General features: G+C 44.6%; 1 protein-coding gene across 1 annotated transcript in view; it reads left to right on the forward strand.

Annotated features, from left to right (window-relative positions):
- Positions 1-7,136: 7,136 nt before the first annotated feature.
- ARID3C (AT-rich interaction domain 3C) overlaps positions 7,137-15,919 on the forward strand; it is a 288,981-nt gene continuing 280,198 nt past the window's right edge. Inside the window, exon 1 of the mRNA XM_082243022.1 lies at positions 7,137-7,346. Coding sequence (XP_082099148.1) covers positions 7,308-7,346 — 39 coding nt within the window. The 5' untranslated portion in view covers positions 7,137-7,307. The remainder of the gene's footprint in view (positions 7,347-15,919) is intronic.

Genomic DNA, 15,919 nt, shown 5'->3' on the forward strand with positions numbered 1-15,919 from the left:
TTTATTCTGCAGCTTTCGTTTACCCGCCTCCCGCCCGCCGTATTGTAAAATGACGGGCGCAATGTGGCTCTCTCGATTTGTGACGATCCCATATGATATAGTCTTCGTGCTTGTGTCCCCACAGGGGGCGCGCAGTGCAGCAATCGGCGGTGCTCTGTGTCACTGATCTCGGTAAAGAGCCGATGAAGAGGCTCTGTACCCATGTGATCAGCTGTGTCCAATCACAGCTTCTTACATGTAAACAAGGAAATGCTGGTTATCGGCTTTCCTCTCCTCACACTGACAGCGCCTGGGGGGAGGAGAACCAATGAACCAATCAGTAGCATTTCTTCACAGGGGAGATCTGCACAAATAATTAGGGCACTGATCATCAGTGCAGCCCCAAAAGTGCCCAGCAGTGATGCCAATCAGTGCCCATCAGTGCCATCTATAAGTGCCCATGAGTGCTGCATATTAGTACCTCCTCATCAGTGCCATCTCATCCGTGCCCATCAGTGCAGCCTATCAATGCCGGATCATCAGTGAAGCCTATCAGTGCCGGCTCATCAGCGCAGCCTATCAATGCCGGCTCATCAGTGCAGCCTATCAATGCCAGCTCATCAGTGCAGCCCATCAGTGCCGGCTCATCAGTGCCCATAAGTGTAGCCTATAAGTGCCCAGCAGTGCCACCTATCAGTCCCCATCAGTTCTGCATTTTAGTATCACCTCATCAGTGCCCTTCGGTGCCAACTGATCAGTGCCCCTCAGTTCCATCTCATCAGTGACCATTAGTGCTGGCTCATCAGTGCCCTAAAGTGCAGCCTACCAGTGTCCATCAGTGCAGCCTATCAGTGCCCATTAGTGCAGTCTCACCAGTGCATATCAGTGCTGGCACATCAGTGCCCATCAGTGCAGCCTATCAATGCACATTAGTGCCGGCTCATCAGTGCAGCCTATCAGTGCTCATCAGTGCCACCTATCATTGCCCATCAGTGCTGCATATTAGTGTCCCCTTATCAGTGCCCTTCAGTGCCATCTCATCCGTGCCCATCAGTGCACCCTATCAGTGCCCATCAGTGCCAGCTCATTAGTGCAGCCTATTAGTGCCACCTGTCAGTGCCCATCAGTGCCCATCACCTGTTAGTCTCATCAGTGCCCATCAGTGCAGCCTATCAGTGCCACCTATCAGTGCCCATCAGTGCTGCATATTAGTGTCACCTCATCAGTGCCCTTCAGTGTCGTCTCATCAGTGCCCTTCAGTGCCATCTCATCAGTGCCTATTGGTGCTGGCTCATCAGTGCCCTCTTGTGCAGCCTATCAGTGTCCATCAGTGCAGCCTATCAGTGCCCATTAGTGCTGGCTCATCAGTGCCCATCAGTGCTGGCTCATCAGTGCAGCCTATCAGTGCCCATTAGTGCTGGCTCATCAGTGCCCTAAAGTTCAGCCTACCAGTGTCCATCAGTACAGCCTATCAGTGCCCATTAGTGCCGGCTCATCAGTGCAGATCAGTGCTGGCACATCAGTGCCCATCAATGCAGCCTATCAATGCACATTAGTGCCGGCTCATCAGTGCAGCCTATCAGTGCCCATCAGTGCCACCTATCAGTGCCCATCAGTGCTGCATATTAGTGTCACCTCATCAGTGCTCTTCAGTGCCCTTCAGTGCCATCTCATCAGTGCCCATTGGTGCTGGCTCATCAGTGCCCTCTTGTGCAGCCTACCAGTGTCCATCAGTGCAGCCTATCAGTGCCCATTAGTGACGGCTCATTAGTGCACATCAGTGTTGGCTCATCAGCGCCTATCAGTGCAGCCTATCAGTGCCCATTAGTGCCAGCTCATCAGTGGCCATCAGTTCCGGCTCATCAGTGCCCATCAGTGCAGCCTATCAGTGCCCACTAGTGCTGGCTCATCAGTGCCCATCAGTGCAGCCTATCAGTGCCCACTAGTGCTGGCTCATCAGTGCCCATCAGTGCAGCCTATTGGCGCCCACCAGTAAAGGAGAAAAATTACTTATTTATAAAATTTTCCAACAGAAACTAAGAAAACCCTTTTTTTTTAAAAAAAATTTCTATTTTTTTCCAGTTTTTTTTTTTGCAAAATATAAAAACACTAGCAGTGAATAAATACCACCAAAATAGAGCTCTCACAAAATGATAAAAAAAAACTTTGTTAGGGTACAGTGTTGCATGACCGCACAATTCTCATTTAAATTAAGACAGCGCTGAAAGCTTAAAGTTGTCCTGGGCAGGAAGGGGGTGAAAGTGCCCTGTATTGAAGTGGGTTAACAATCCGCAGTGATCCTGCCATGAAGGTCCTTGCTCAGCCACTTCCTGTTATCAGTCGACAACACTCCCTGCCTCCTAAATGTGCTCCTGCGATTTACACACACTCCCGCACCCACCTAGATGTGAGCCTACGCTCTCTGCACACCATGTAGGTTTTGACAGAGCATGCTCACATTTCTGGGCATTTTCCGCACACTGCGTGCAGGGCAGCTCATTTATTTCAGTGCGCAAAAGAAGCCCCTTGAGCCCGCATTCGCACTTTGGGGCTCGTTCACACCATAAGGTGCATCAGAGCAAGTATTTTTTTTTTAAACATTCTGGTGCAGCACCAATTTTAATGGGCTGCCCAAATCCATGAAAGTGCGCAAAAATTACTGCAGGCACAATTGTTTTAATCACGCCGTGCCAAACCGCATGGTACCATGCATTTAGGGAGCTGCAAACACATTCTTCTTTGCTGGATGTGTGGGGGTGCCATTAAGAACTATTGAAAGCTGTGTGCAAAAACGCATGCTTTTATGCACATTTCCACATCGCGCCTAGTGTGAAAGCCTGTAAAGTTGCATGATTTTTCTAAAGCTTAGAAAGCGCATGAAAAACACCTGTTATGCTGGCGTTGGCATTCATGGCTAATAATAGCACCACAAACGCATCATAAAAGACGCGTGTTTGTAATGCAGTAAAAACGCTCGCCAAATGAGGCAAAACTCACGTTTTTTAAAAAAATGCATAAAGCGCGACGCTGAAAAAGGTACATCAGCTATTTTGCGTTTCCCATGTGTAGCGCGGTCAACTGAAATCAATAGGCTGCCCTATGCGCATGGCGCAGATATACACGCGGCACTATTATGCACACCTTTAGAATATGCAAACTGTGAATACAGCCTGACTCATTTGCAAAATTGCACCACACCGAAATGCATGGTGGGTGTGTGGGGGTGTCACTTCAATACTGGGCACTTTCACCCCAACTTTCAGCTTCCAGCGCTGTCACACTTTGAATGACCATTGCGTGGTCATGCAACACTGTACCTATATGACATATTTTTATAATTTTTTTTTTTAGAGAGATAGAACTTTCTTTTGGTGGTATTTAATCACCTTAAGATTTTTTTTTTTTTTTTTTACTAAACAAATGAAAAAAGACCAAAAATTTTGAAAAGAAAAATTTGTTTTTAGTTTCTGTTATAAAATGTTGCAAATAAGTAATTTTTCTTCTTGCACTGATGGCAGTGATGATGAGGTACTGATAGCCGACACTAATAGGGATTGATGAGGAGGCACTGAGGAGGTTGCACTGATAGGCAGCACTGATTGGCACTGGTGTGGACGCACTGATAGGCTGCTCTGATGGGCACTGATGAGGATGTACTGATAGGCAACACTAATGGGCATTGATGAGGAGGCACTGAGGAGGTTGCACTGATATGTGGCACTGATAGACAGCACTGATGGGTACTGATGAGGAGGCATTGATAGGCAGTACTAAGGGGCATTGATGAGGAGGCACTGAGGAGGTTGCCCTGATAGGCAGCACTAATGGGCATTGATGAGGAGGCACTGATGGGCACTAATAGGCTGCACTGATGGACACTGATGAGGGGTTTCTGGAAGGGGGCACTAATAGGCATTGATGAGGAGGCAGCACCGATGGGCATTGAAGAGGAGGCACTGATGGGCACTGATAGGCTGCAATTATGGGCATAGATAGGCTGCACTGATGAGCACTAATGAGGAGGTACTGATAGGTGGCACTAATGGGCATTGATGAGGAGGCACTGAGGAGGCTGCACTGATGGGCATTGATGAAGAGGCACTGATAGGCTGCACTGATGGGCACAGATAGGCTGCACTAATGGGCACTGATGAGGAGGTACTGATAGGCAGCACTGATGGGCACTAATAGACAGGACTAGTGAGCACTGATAGGCGGTACTGATGAGGAGGCAGTGATAGGTTGCACTGATGGGTATTGATAGGCTGCACTGATCGGCACTCATGAGGAGGCACTGATAGGCGCACTGATGGGCACTGATAGGTGGCACAGATGAGGAGGCACTAATGGGCATTGATAGGCGGCACTGATGGGCAATGATAGCTGGCAATGATGGGCAGTGATAGGCTGCATTGATGGACATTCATAGGCTGCACTAATGGGCACTGATAGGCTGCACTAATGGGCACTGATTGACAGTGATGGGGCTGCACATATAGTTGGACAGTGATGATCAGTGTACATTATGTGCTGACAGGCTTGTCTGTTTACATGTGATCGCCTGTGATTGGACACCGCTGATCATATAAAGAGCCGAGAAATTGACTTGAGGCACTGAGGACTTTCATGGTACGGTATGAACTCACAACACATTGATATTATAAAAAATACAAAAGTTTATTACATACATTTATATTAAAAGAATACCCCCCAAAGGGGGAAATTGGACAATAAGGAAACAAGATTTCTGTAATATAGATTGGACATTGACTGCGGTATCCCCCCCCCCCCCCCCCAATTGGGGCGAAGCCCAAGGTTTCCATCTACTTTAAGAAGTATAAATGACTAGGCTTATTTTTTATTCTTTTTAACAAAGGCCAAAACAATCCGATCTGTTGTTGGTGAAAGGATTGGACGATTTGTAAAGACGTTCTGACGTTTGTTTCGCTGGAAATCTCACCACTACGAATCCGGCGTAATTCATTACTTTTAAGGAATCGTCCTGTAGGTGGCGATGTTGTCCTTTTCTGCTGTCTTTCAATGCTCTCCTCCACTTTGTATTTTTTTTGCCAATCTGAACTCTTTATATCATTTTATATCACACAATAATCTGTGCCATGTGGAAAGGGGAGAATATCGCTGACAATCATGGAGAAAAGAGATAAATCACGCCAAAAGGAAAGCAAGTCCTCCTTCAACTTTTGTAATTGACCCCCACATATGTCCAACCAAAGATAATTGGATAGTTTGGGGTCTTGGCAGATAATGGGAGCCATGGATAGTAATTGATCATATATTAATGTGATTTATATCATTACACATTTATCTATAAAAACTGAAAAAAGAGACCCCCCCCCCCCCCACCAAAAAATCCCACAGGGATGGTGGGAACCCCTCATAATGGGCACAGCAGGAGTACAGACCCGGGAACTCAGCACAGGGATGGTGGGAACCCCTCATAATGGGCACAGGAGGTGTACAGACCCGGGAACTCAGCACAGGGATGGTGGGGATCCCTCATAATGGGCACAGCAGGTGTACAGACCCGGGAACTCAGCACAGGGATGGTGGAAACCCCTCATAATGGGCACAGCAGGTGTACAGACCCAGGGACTCAGCACAGGGATGGTGAGAACCCCTCATAATAGGCACAGAAGCTGTACAGACCCGGGAACTCAGCACAGGGCTGATGAGAACCCCTCATAATGGGCACAGCAGATGTAAAGAAACGGGAACTCAGCACAGAGATGGTGGGAACCCCTCATAATGGGCACAGGGATGGTGGGAGCCCCTAATAATGGGCACAGGAATGGTGGGTACCCCTCATGATGGGCTAGGAAGGTGTACAGACCCGGGAACTCAGCACAGAGATGGTGGGAACCCCTCATAATGGGCACAGCAGGTTTACAGACCTAGGAACTCAGCACAGGGATGGTGGGAACCCCTCATAATGGGCACAGAAGGTGTACGGACCCGAGAACTGATATCATTGGGAACTTGTCCTACCAGCTCCCGATCATTAGTAGTAGTTGACCATGAGTGGTCAGCCAATGGAGAGCACCCCAGAATTAAACAGTAACGCATAAAGGCGGCAGCTCTGTGTTAATAGCCACCCCCCTGCCTTGCCCCCCAAAAAATGCATTTTGATGTCATAAAGGGGTTGAGACACACATTGACCTAAATGAACAAATACACATATTTATTGTTCATTATCTGTAATTCTAAAGTCGAACGTTGGCAAATGGCGGTTAAATGCGTTTGAACGTGGATTCCATTATTTTATAAAAACGCTTCCTAATTTTTTTTTATTTCACACATCGACCTTCCGCTAACAGATACACATATTTTCTGTTCATGATTACAAATGCGAATTCTAAAGTCGAACATTGGCGAATTAAATGCGTTCGAATGTAAATTACTTTATTTTAGCTTTTTTTTTTTTTTTTTTTTTTTTTTTTTAGCTATTTTAGCAACTTGCTTTCTAATTTTTTAAGGAAACGTGACCTCTTAATTAACAAAAACACATATTTTCTGTCCATAATTCTAAAAGCAAACGGCATGTAAATACGGTCAATCTAGGACTCTGCTATTTAATAAACACGCCCCAAAGCCAACATAGGCATTTTTTTTTTTTTTTCAACATAGGCAATTTTTTTTTTTTTCAACATAGGCAATTTACTTTAATTCTTGCAATTTTATTAAAAATCACAGGGGGGGGGACATGACTTCGAATTGACCACCTGTAGTAAAAATTTAAAAAAAGCCGCAGAGACGGCGCGGCGACGCAGCGTGCCAGCGTGCCAGCGCAGCGCTGCGGCGTTAAGGGCTGCTGATGGTGGACAGCAGAGGGAGAGAAAGGAAGGGAAATAAAAAAGCCAGAGGAGCTGATTACTGCCAGGTCCCTGGTGGGGAGATGAATGTTAAAGCACTTTCCCTGTGCTGTCACTAAACCCTGCCCTCCCTATTTATCACTCCCTTGACATGCTGTTAGCAAATGGGAGCAAAGCGGGGCAGATCTCTCACTCTCAGGTCACTCTGCCTGCGCTTAACACTTGTTGCAAAAAAAAAAAAAAAAGAGAGAGAGAGGAAAAAAAAAAAAAGAAAGGAAAAAAGGGGCAGATTAAAAAAATATCCACCGCTTGTAGCAGCAAAAAAAAAAAAAAAAAACAACAAAAAAAAAGGAGCAAGGATTCCAGGAGCTGATGAGAAGCCAGGGGAGAGGAAGCCTCCTGCAAGGATTAGAGGCTGGAGATTTGTCTCTGTGAATTGGGTGAATTATTTAATAGGAGCTGCTGTACTGAGTGGAGGGAGGAGAGCCCACAGGCAGCATGGCTGAGAACACCAGCCTGGCCAGCAAGTCTGCTTTGGTAAGTCAGTTGTCATGGGGGGAGGGGGGGCTGGGGATTGCATGATCCTGGGGTGCTATGCATGTCTGTCCTGGGGACCTATAACTGTCTGTCTTGGGGTCCTGTGCCTGGCTGTCCTGGTGACCTGTGCCTATCTGTCCTGGAAAGCAATACCTGTTTGTCCTGGGGTACTGTGCCTGTCTATCCTGGGGACCTGTGTCTTTCTATGCTGGGGTCCTTTGCCTGTCTGTCCTAGGGTTATGTGCCTGTTTGTCCTGGGGACCTGTGCCACTCTGTTTTCGGGACCTGTGCCTGCCTGTCCTGGGGTCATGTGCCCCTCTGCCCTGATGTCATGTGCCCCTCTGTCCTGGGGTCATGTGCCCCTCTGTCCTGGGGTCATGTTCCCCTCTGTCCTGGGGTCACGTGCCTGTCTGTCCTGGGGTCCTTTGCCTGTCTGTCCTGGGGTCCTTTGCCTGTCTGTCCTGGGGTCCTTTGCCTGTCTGTCCTGGGGTCCTGTGCCCCTCTGTCCTGGGATCCTGTGCCCCTCTATTCTGGGGTCCTGTTCCTCTCTGTCCTAGAGACCTGTGCCAGCTTGTCTTAGGGTCCTGTGCCTGCCTGTCTGGGGACCTGTGTCTATCTGTCCTGGGGAGCTTTGCCAGCCTGTCCTGGGGTGCTGTGCCTGCCTGTCTAGGAACCTGTGCCTGCCTGTCCTGGGGTTCTGTCCCTGCCTGTCCTGAGGACATGTGCCTGCCTGTGCTGGGGTCTTGTGCCTGCCAGTCCTGGGTACATGTGCCAGTCTATCCTGGAGACCTGTGCCTACCTGTCCTGGGGACCTGTGCCACCCAGTCCTGTGTGCCTGCCTGTCTTAGGGTCCCTTTCCTACCTGTCCTGGGGTACTGTGCTTCTCTGTCTTGGGTACCTGTGGCTGTCTGTGCTATGGGTTGCCCACCTTGTATATGTGCTCCTGACCCTTGAACGTAAGCTGAACTGCTGCCCCCCATTCATCAACTGGATGCATTGTAACTGCAAGAACTGATACAAATCACTAACAAGATCCTGGGGACCTGTGTTTGTCTGTCCAGGGGTACTGTGCCTGGCTGTCCTGTGGGTTGACCCCTCTTGGTTTACCTGTTCCCCTCTGTTCTGGAAACTTGTGCCTGCCTGTCCTGGGGGTTGTCCCCCTTGTATATGTGCTCCTGACCCTTGAGCTCTGGCTGGACTGTTGCCCCATTTACCAAATGTATACTGTGTAACTGTTAGTACTGATACAAATCACACACATAATCCTGGGGACCCCTGCCTGTCTAACCTGGGGATATGAGCCTGTCTGTCCTGTGGGTTGCCCCCTTGCCGATTTCACCCTTGGCTCCTAACCCTTGAACTCAGGCTGGACTGCTGCTGCCTGACTTTACCAAATGTATCAGCCAGAGAACTGGATACATTGTAACTGCTGGGAATGATACAAAGCACACACATGATCCTGGGGACCCCTGCCTGCCTAACCTGGGGATCTGTACCTGTCTGTCCTGGAGACCCATGTCTGTCTGTCCTGGAGACCCATGTCTGTCTGTCCTGGGGATCCATGCCTGTCTGTCCTGGGGATCTGTACCTATCTGTCATGGGGATCCATGCCTGTCTGTCCTGGGTATCTGTACCTATCTGTCATGGGGATCCATGTCTGTCTGTCCTGGGTATCTGTACCTATCTGTCATGGGGATCCATGTCTGTCTGTCCTGGGTATCTGTACCTATCTGTCATGGGGATCCATGCCTGTCTGTCCTGGGTATCTGTACCTATCTGTCATGGGGATCCACGCCTGTCTGTCCTGGATACCCATGCTTGTCTGTCCTGGGGATCCATGCCTGTATGTCCTGGGGACCCCTGCCTGTCTAACCTGGGGATCTGTACTTGTCTGTCCCAGAGACCCATGCTTGTCTGTCCTGGGGATCCATGCCTGTCTGTCCTGGGGATCCATACCTGTCTGTCCTGGGGATCCATGCTTGTCTGTCCTGGGGACCCATGTCTGTCTGTCCCGGGGATCCATGCTTGTCTGTCCTGGGGATCCATGCTTGTCTGTCCTGGGGACCCATGTCTTTCTGTCCTGGGAATCCATGCCTGTCTGTCCTGGGGATCCATGCCTGTCTGTCCTGGGGACCCATGTCTGTCTGTCCTGGGGACCCATGTCTGTCTGTCCTGGGCACCCATGTCTGTCTGTCCTGGGGACCCATGTCTATCTGTCCCAGGGTATATATATGCAGATTTCACCCCAGCTCCTAACCCTTGCACCCAAACTGGACTGCTGCCATCTCCCTTTACCAAAGGTATCAGCAATGGACACATTGAAGCTCCTATAAATGATACAAAACACACATAAGTAACAGCACTGATATAAAAAAAACAAAGCAAACAATATTTTGGCTCCTTTGTCTTTATTTGTTTGTTGTTTTAGCAGCACTTCTATGTTTTGTTGGTTATTGCTGTGTTTGTATACTGCTGACATTGCCTTTCCTACCTATCCCCTCTCTCTGTAGAATGTTAGCTCTTCTGTACAGTTTCCCATGCAGGTATCTATGAATGTTATATTGTTTTTGTTATACTCCTTGAACTGCTGTTGTAAAACAGAAAACCTCCATTACTTTTTGTATCGGTTTCAATTGTAAGCTCTTCTGTACAGGGTTCCTACGCAGGTATTTATGTGTGTTACATCGTTATTGTTACATCATTTTGTTGGCGCTTAGTAAAAAAAAAAAAAAAAAGTACCATTTGTATCTGTTTGGATTGTAAGCTCTTCTGTACAGGGTTCCCATGCCGTTACATTGGTATTATTTTGTCATTTGTTGCTGCTTTGAAAAAAAAACCTCTGTTATCTTTTTATATCAGTTTAGACTGTAAGCTCTTTTGAACACAGTTCCTGATCCTTTACTATCATGCATTTGTTTATGTAATTACATTATTGGTACAGTCCCTGCATGCTCAGTGCAATACACATTAATAGTAATAATCTTTATTATTAATGTACAGCGATGTGTAGATTGCTGAGACTTTACAAATTAGGGTCAAATTTATAATGGGAGTACATTGATGGTTGCTGTAGTGCATGCTGTACAATGCTGGGGTATATGCCAGAGCTATATAAATGTATATTAATAGTGTGTGACTGTGGGGGGACATTAGAGTGTAAGCTCCTCTGATACAGAGACTGATGTGACTGTGGGGGAACATTAGAGTGTAAGCTCCTCTGGTACAGAGACTGATGTGACTGACTCAGTGTTCTCTGTACAGCGCTGCGGTATATGTCAGAGCTATATAAATGTATAATAATAGTTTGTGACTGTGGGGGAATATTAGAGTGTAAGCTCCTCTGGTACAGAGACTGATGTGACTGTGGGGGGACATTAGAGTGTAAGCTCCTCTGGTACAGAGGCTGATGTGACTGTGGGGGAATATTAGAGTGTAAGCTCCTCTGGTACAGAAACTAATGTGACTGGCTCAGTGTTCTCTGTACAGTGCTGCGGTATATGTCAGAGCTATATAAATGTATAATAATATTAGTGTTTGACTGTGGGGGAGGGGGACATTAGAGTGTAAGCTCCTCTGGAGCAGAGACTGATGTGACCGGCTCAGTGTTCTCTGTACAGCACTGCAGATTATGTCAGAGCTATACAAATGTATAATAATAATAGTGTGTGCCTGTGGGGGAGGGGGACATTAGAATGTAAGCTCCTCTGGTACAGAGACTGATGTGACTGGCTCAGTGTTCTCTGTACAGCACTGCGGTATATGTCAGAGCTATATAAATATATAATAATAGTGTGTGACTGTGGGGGGACATTAGAGTGTAAGCTCCTCAGGTACAGAGACTGATGTGACTGGCTCAGTGTTCTCTGTACAGCGCTGCAGTATATGTCAGAGCTATATAAATGTATAATAATAATAATAATAGTGTGTGACTGTGGGGGGACATTAGAGTGTAAGCTCCTCTGGTACAGAGACTGATGTGACTGGCTCAGTGATCTCTGTACAGCACTGCAGTATATGTCAGAGCTATATAAATATATAATAATAGTGTGTGACTGTGGGGGAGGGGACATTAGAGTGTAAGTTTCTCTGGTGCAGAGACTGATATGACTGGCTCAGTGTTCTCTGTACAGCGCTGCAGTATATGTCAGAGCTATATAAATATATAATAATAGTGTGTGACTGTGGGGGGACATTAGAGTGTAAGCTCCTCAGGTACAGAGACTGATGTGACTGGCTCAGTGTTCTCTGTACAGCACTGCGGTATATGTCAGAGCTATATAACTGTATAATAATAATAATAATAGTGTGTGACTGTGGAATGAATCAGATTTATATAATAATAATAATAATAATATTAATAATAACAGTTAAATAATGACAACCTTCAGTTTATGTGTTGTGATTTCTCTGGTTACATCTGTTGCAATCCCTCCCTATACACATGTGTGTCGGTATCTGTACCATGCATGCACCCACACACATAAAACGCTCATCGGTCATAAACATATACATAAAACGCAGCGAATACAAGCGTACATGTTGTTAGTAAACAGTGCAGCGCAGTGAATGGGGATCACACTCCTTCCTATGAATACTCCGCTCATGTCATATGACAAATAAGAGAAATGTAACCAAACTGCACAGAAAGTTTTTATTAACCCTTCCTCCACCAAACCCGTCTGCCACGACTGTCCTGGACTGTTTACACAGCTAGCTGGTTCAAACAAGTTTCCTGTAACCCTCATAGAAGGAGAATCAGTGATCTTATCTTCCTCGGGCTGGCTATTTTTTTATATATATCTATATCTATATCTAAACATATATATATATAAAACTGTTACGTAATGAGTTAAATGATATTTTTATGCACTTATAATTTACTAGTGAGTTACCATAAGTGATGTATAGATAACCGGAATGATGGAAGGTGACAACATATTAAAATATATAATAATAATAGTGTGTGACTGTGGGGGGACATTAGAGTGTAAGCTCCTCTGGTACAGAGACTGATGTGACTGTGGGGGGACATTAGAGTGTAAGCTCTTCTGGTACAGAGACTGATGTGACTGGCTCAGTGTTCTCTGTACAGCACTGCGATATTTGTCAGAGCTATATAAATGTATAATAATAGTGTGTGACTGTGGGGGGACATTAGAGTGTAAGCTCCTCTGGTACAGAGACTGATGTGACTGGCTCAGTGATCTTTGTACAGCACTGCGGTTTATGTCAGAGCTATATAAATGTATAATAATAATAGTGTGTGACTGTGGTGGAGGATTAGAATGTAAGCTCTTCTAGTGCAGAGATTAATGTGAATGGCTCAGCGCTCTCTGCATTTTGGTATTTATTGGAGCTATATCAATAAATATTAGTATACAGGATTTATATAGCATTGATGAATAAACATATTAGTGAGTGACTCTGGGGGGACATTAGAGTGTAAGCTCCTCTGGTACAGAGACTGATGTGACTGGCTCAGTGATTTCTGTACAGCACTGCGGTATATGTCAGAGCTGTAAAATTGTATAATATTATTAATAAATAATAATAATAGTGAGTGACCGTGGGGGGGGGGGGGGGGGAGAGTGTAAGCTCCTTTAGTCTAGAGACTGATGTGACTGGCTCAGTGTTCTCTGTACAGCACTGTGGTATATGTCAAAGCTATATAAATGTATAATAATAATAGTGTGTGACTGTGGGGGGACATTAGAGTGTAAGCTCCTCTGGTACAGAGACTGATGTGACTGACTCCGTGTTCTCTGTACAGCACTGCGGTATGTGTCAGAGCTGTATCACGGTATAATAATAATAGTAGTGTGTGACTGGGGGGGGACATTAGAGTGTAAGCTCCCCTGGTACAGAGAATAATGTGATTGGTTTAGTGTTCTCTGTACAGCTCTGCGGTATATGTCAGAGCTGTGAAATTGTATAATAATATTAATAAATAATAATAATAATAAATAATAATAATAGTGTGTGACTGTGGGGGGACATTAGAGTGTAAGCTCCTCTGGTACAGAGACTGATGTGACCGTGGGGGGACATTAGAGTGTAAGCTCCTCTGGTACAGAGACTGATGTGACTGGCTCAGTGTCCTCTGTACAGCACTGTGGTATATGTCAGAGCTGTAGAAATGTATAATAATATTAATAAATGATACTAAATAATAATAATAGTGTGTGACTGTGGGGGGGACATTAGAGTGTAAGCTCCTCTGGTGAAGAGACTGATGTGACTGGCTCAGGGGTTCTCTCTACAGCACCGTGGTATATGTCAGAGCTATATAAATGTATAATAATAATAATAGTAGTGTGTGACTGTGGGACAACATTAGACTGTAAGCTCCTCTGGTGCAGAGACTGATGTGACTGGCTCAGTGATCTCTGTACAGCACTGCCGTATATATGTCAGAGCTATATAAATGTATAATAATAATTGTGTGTGACTGTGGGGGGACATTAGAGTGTAAGCTTGATTGATTTATATCCACAATGAATTAAAAAATATATAAATTGACCAAATTTTAAAGCTCAAGAAAACGCGTCCTAATTCCCACTCAGAACCGAAGTCACCATCCAGTGCTGGGTCACGGTTCCTAACACCGGAGAGTGTGCCTATCCCTTACTATGAACCCTGTTTATCCAAACTTTTTGCTGTTTAATCTTGTTAAATTGTTTTAATGATTTTTCTTCCTACTCATCAACTATCGGAAAATAGTGGAATGAAGTCAATAGAGCCGAGGAAAGCAGGGAATTGATTTATCCGGGTGGTGAATGTGAGTTTTCAGCCTGAGCGCAGCGATTGTTGGATTACCCCGACCATCTCTCTAATTAATGATATCAAAACAAAGCTGTAATGAATAAGACAAGCTCGCTTTTCCGGCTCGGGTCTTCCTGCGTTTAGTCGCACTTTGTCATTCAGCACGGTGTAAAGAAGCCCGCAGACATCAATAAAGCAATTTCAGTTAATGGGTGAGGACAAATAAAATACTAAAACCATCCCCCAAAATCCCTGAAATCCTTCATTGCTTGTAAAATAAACGTTAATGCTGAGCTTTTTATTCACATGAGGGGTGATACACTTTCAATGTAATACTTTGAAATTGTATGGTTAACAAAGAATCAAAAATTAATGCAATACACATTATTATTATTAATATTATTATTATTCAGGATTTATGAATTTGTGCAACACTTTAGAAAATAAAGTGAGGCAGTACAGTTACAATATAATTTAATACAAGAGGATTAGAAGGGATAAAAAAAAACATACAAAATGATACAACAATATAATATAACATTGTGTGTAAAGGTGAAATTTGGCCATCAGATGTGAACTCATAGAACTCCATGTGTGGTGCTGTCATGAAAGACTTCTGGCCACTTGGCCGGCAGTTTGGTCGATGACCGCCACTCTGAGGGCTGTCTCCTATCTCTGTTTACCTCTGATAAGACAAAATGTGCAATATCTGTGGATTTTATCAGTTTCACCTACCAGCGGTTTCTGTGTCAGTGTGTGTATGCTGGGATATTATTATTATTATCTTTATTAGTATTTTTATTAGTATTAATATAATTTATACAGTATCATCAGTATATATATATATATTTTTTTATATTATTTTAATATATATATACTGTATGTATATATACAATATATATATATATATATATATATATATATATATATATATATATATATATATATATATACAGTTTATATTTTGTGGGGGTAAAAAATGTTCATATAAACTGCTTGCTGTGTTCTGTGTTTCTATCACTGACATACAGTATACCGCAGTCCTGTACAAAGAACACTGAGCCAGTCTTATCAGTCTCTGCACAAGAAGAGCTTACATTCTAATGTCCCCCAACAGTCACACACTATTATACATTTACAGTATATAGCTCTGACATATACCGAAGTGTTGTACAAAGAACACTGAGCCAGTCACATCAGTCTCTGTACCAGAGGAGCTTACACTCTAATGTCCTCTCACAGTCACACACTATTATTATTATACATTTATATAGCTGTGACATATACCGCAGTGCTGTACAGAGAACACTGAGCCAGTCACATCAGTCTCTGTACCAGAGGAGCTTACACTCTAATGTCCTCTCACAGTCACACACTATTAGTATTATACATTTATATAGCTCTGACATATACCACAGTATTGTACAGAGATCACTGAGCCAGTCAGATCATTCTCTGTACCAGAGGAGCTTACACTCTAATGTCCTCTCACAGTCAGACACTATTAGTATTATACATTTATATAGCTCTGACATATACCACAGTGCTGTACAGAGATCACTGAGCCAGTCAGATCATTCTCTGTACCAGAGGAGCTTACACTCTAATGTCCCCCCACAGTCACACACTATTATTATTATACATTTATATAGCTCTGACATATATTGCAGTGCTGTACAGAGAACACTGAGCAACTCACATCAGTCTATGTACCAGAGGAGCTTACACTCTAATGTCTCCCCACAGTCACACACCATTATTATACATTTATAAAGCTCTGACATATACCACAGTGCTGTACAGAGAACACT

This window comes from Pelophylax lessonae (assembly GCF_965119305.1).
Source record: "Pelophylax lessonae genome assembly, chromosome: 1".
Classification (NCBI taxonomy): Eukaryota; Metazoa; Chordata; class Amphibia; order Anura; family Ranidae; genus Pelophylax; species Pelophylax lessonae.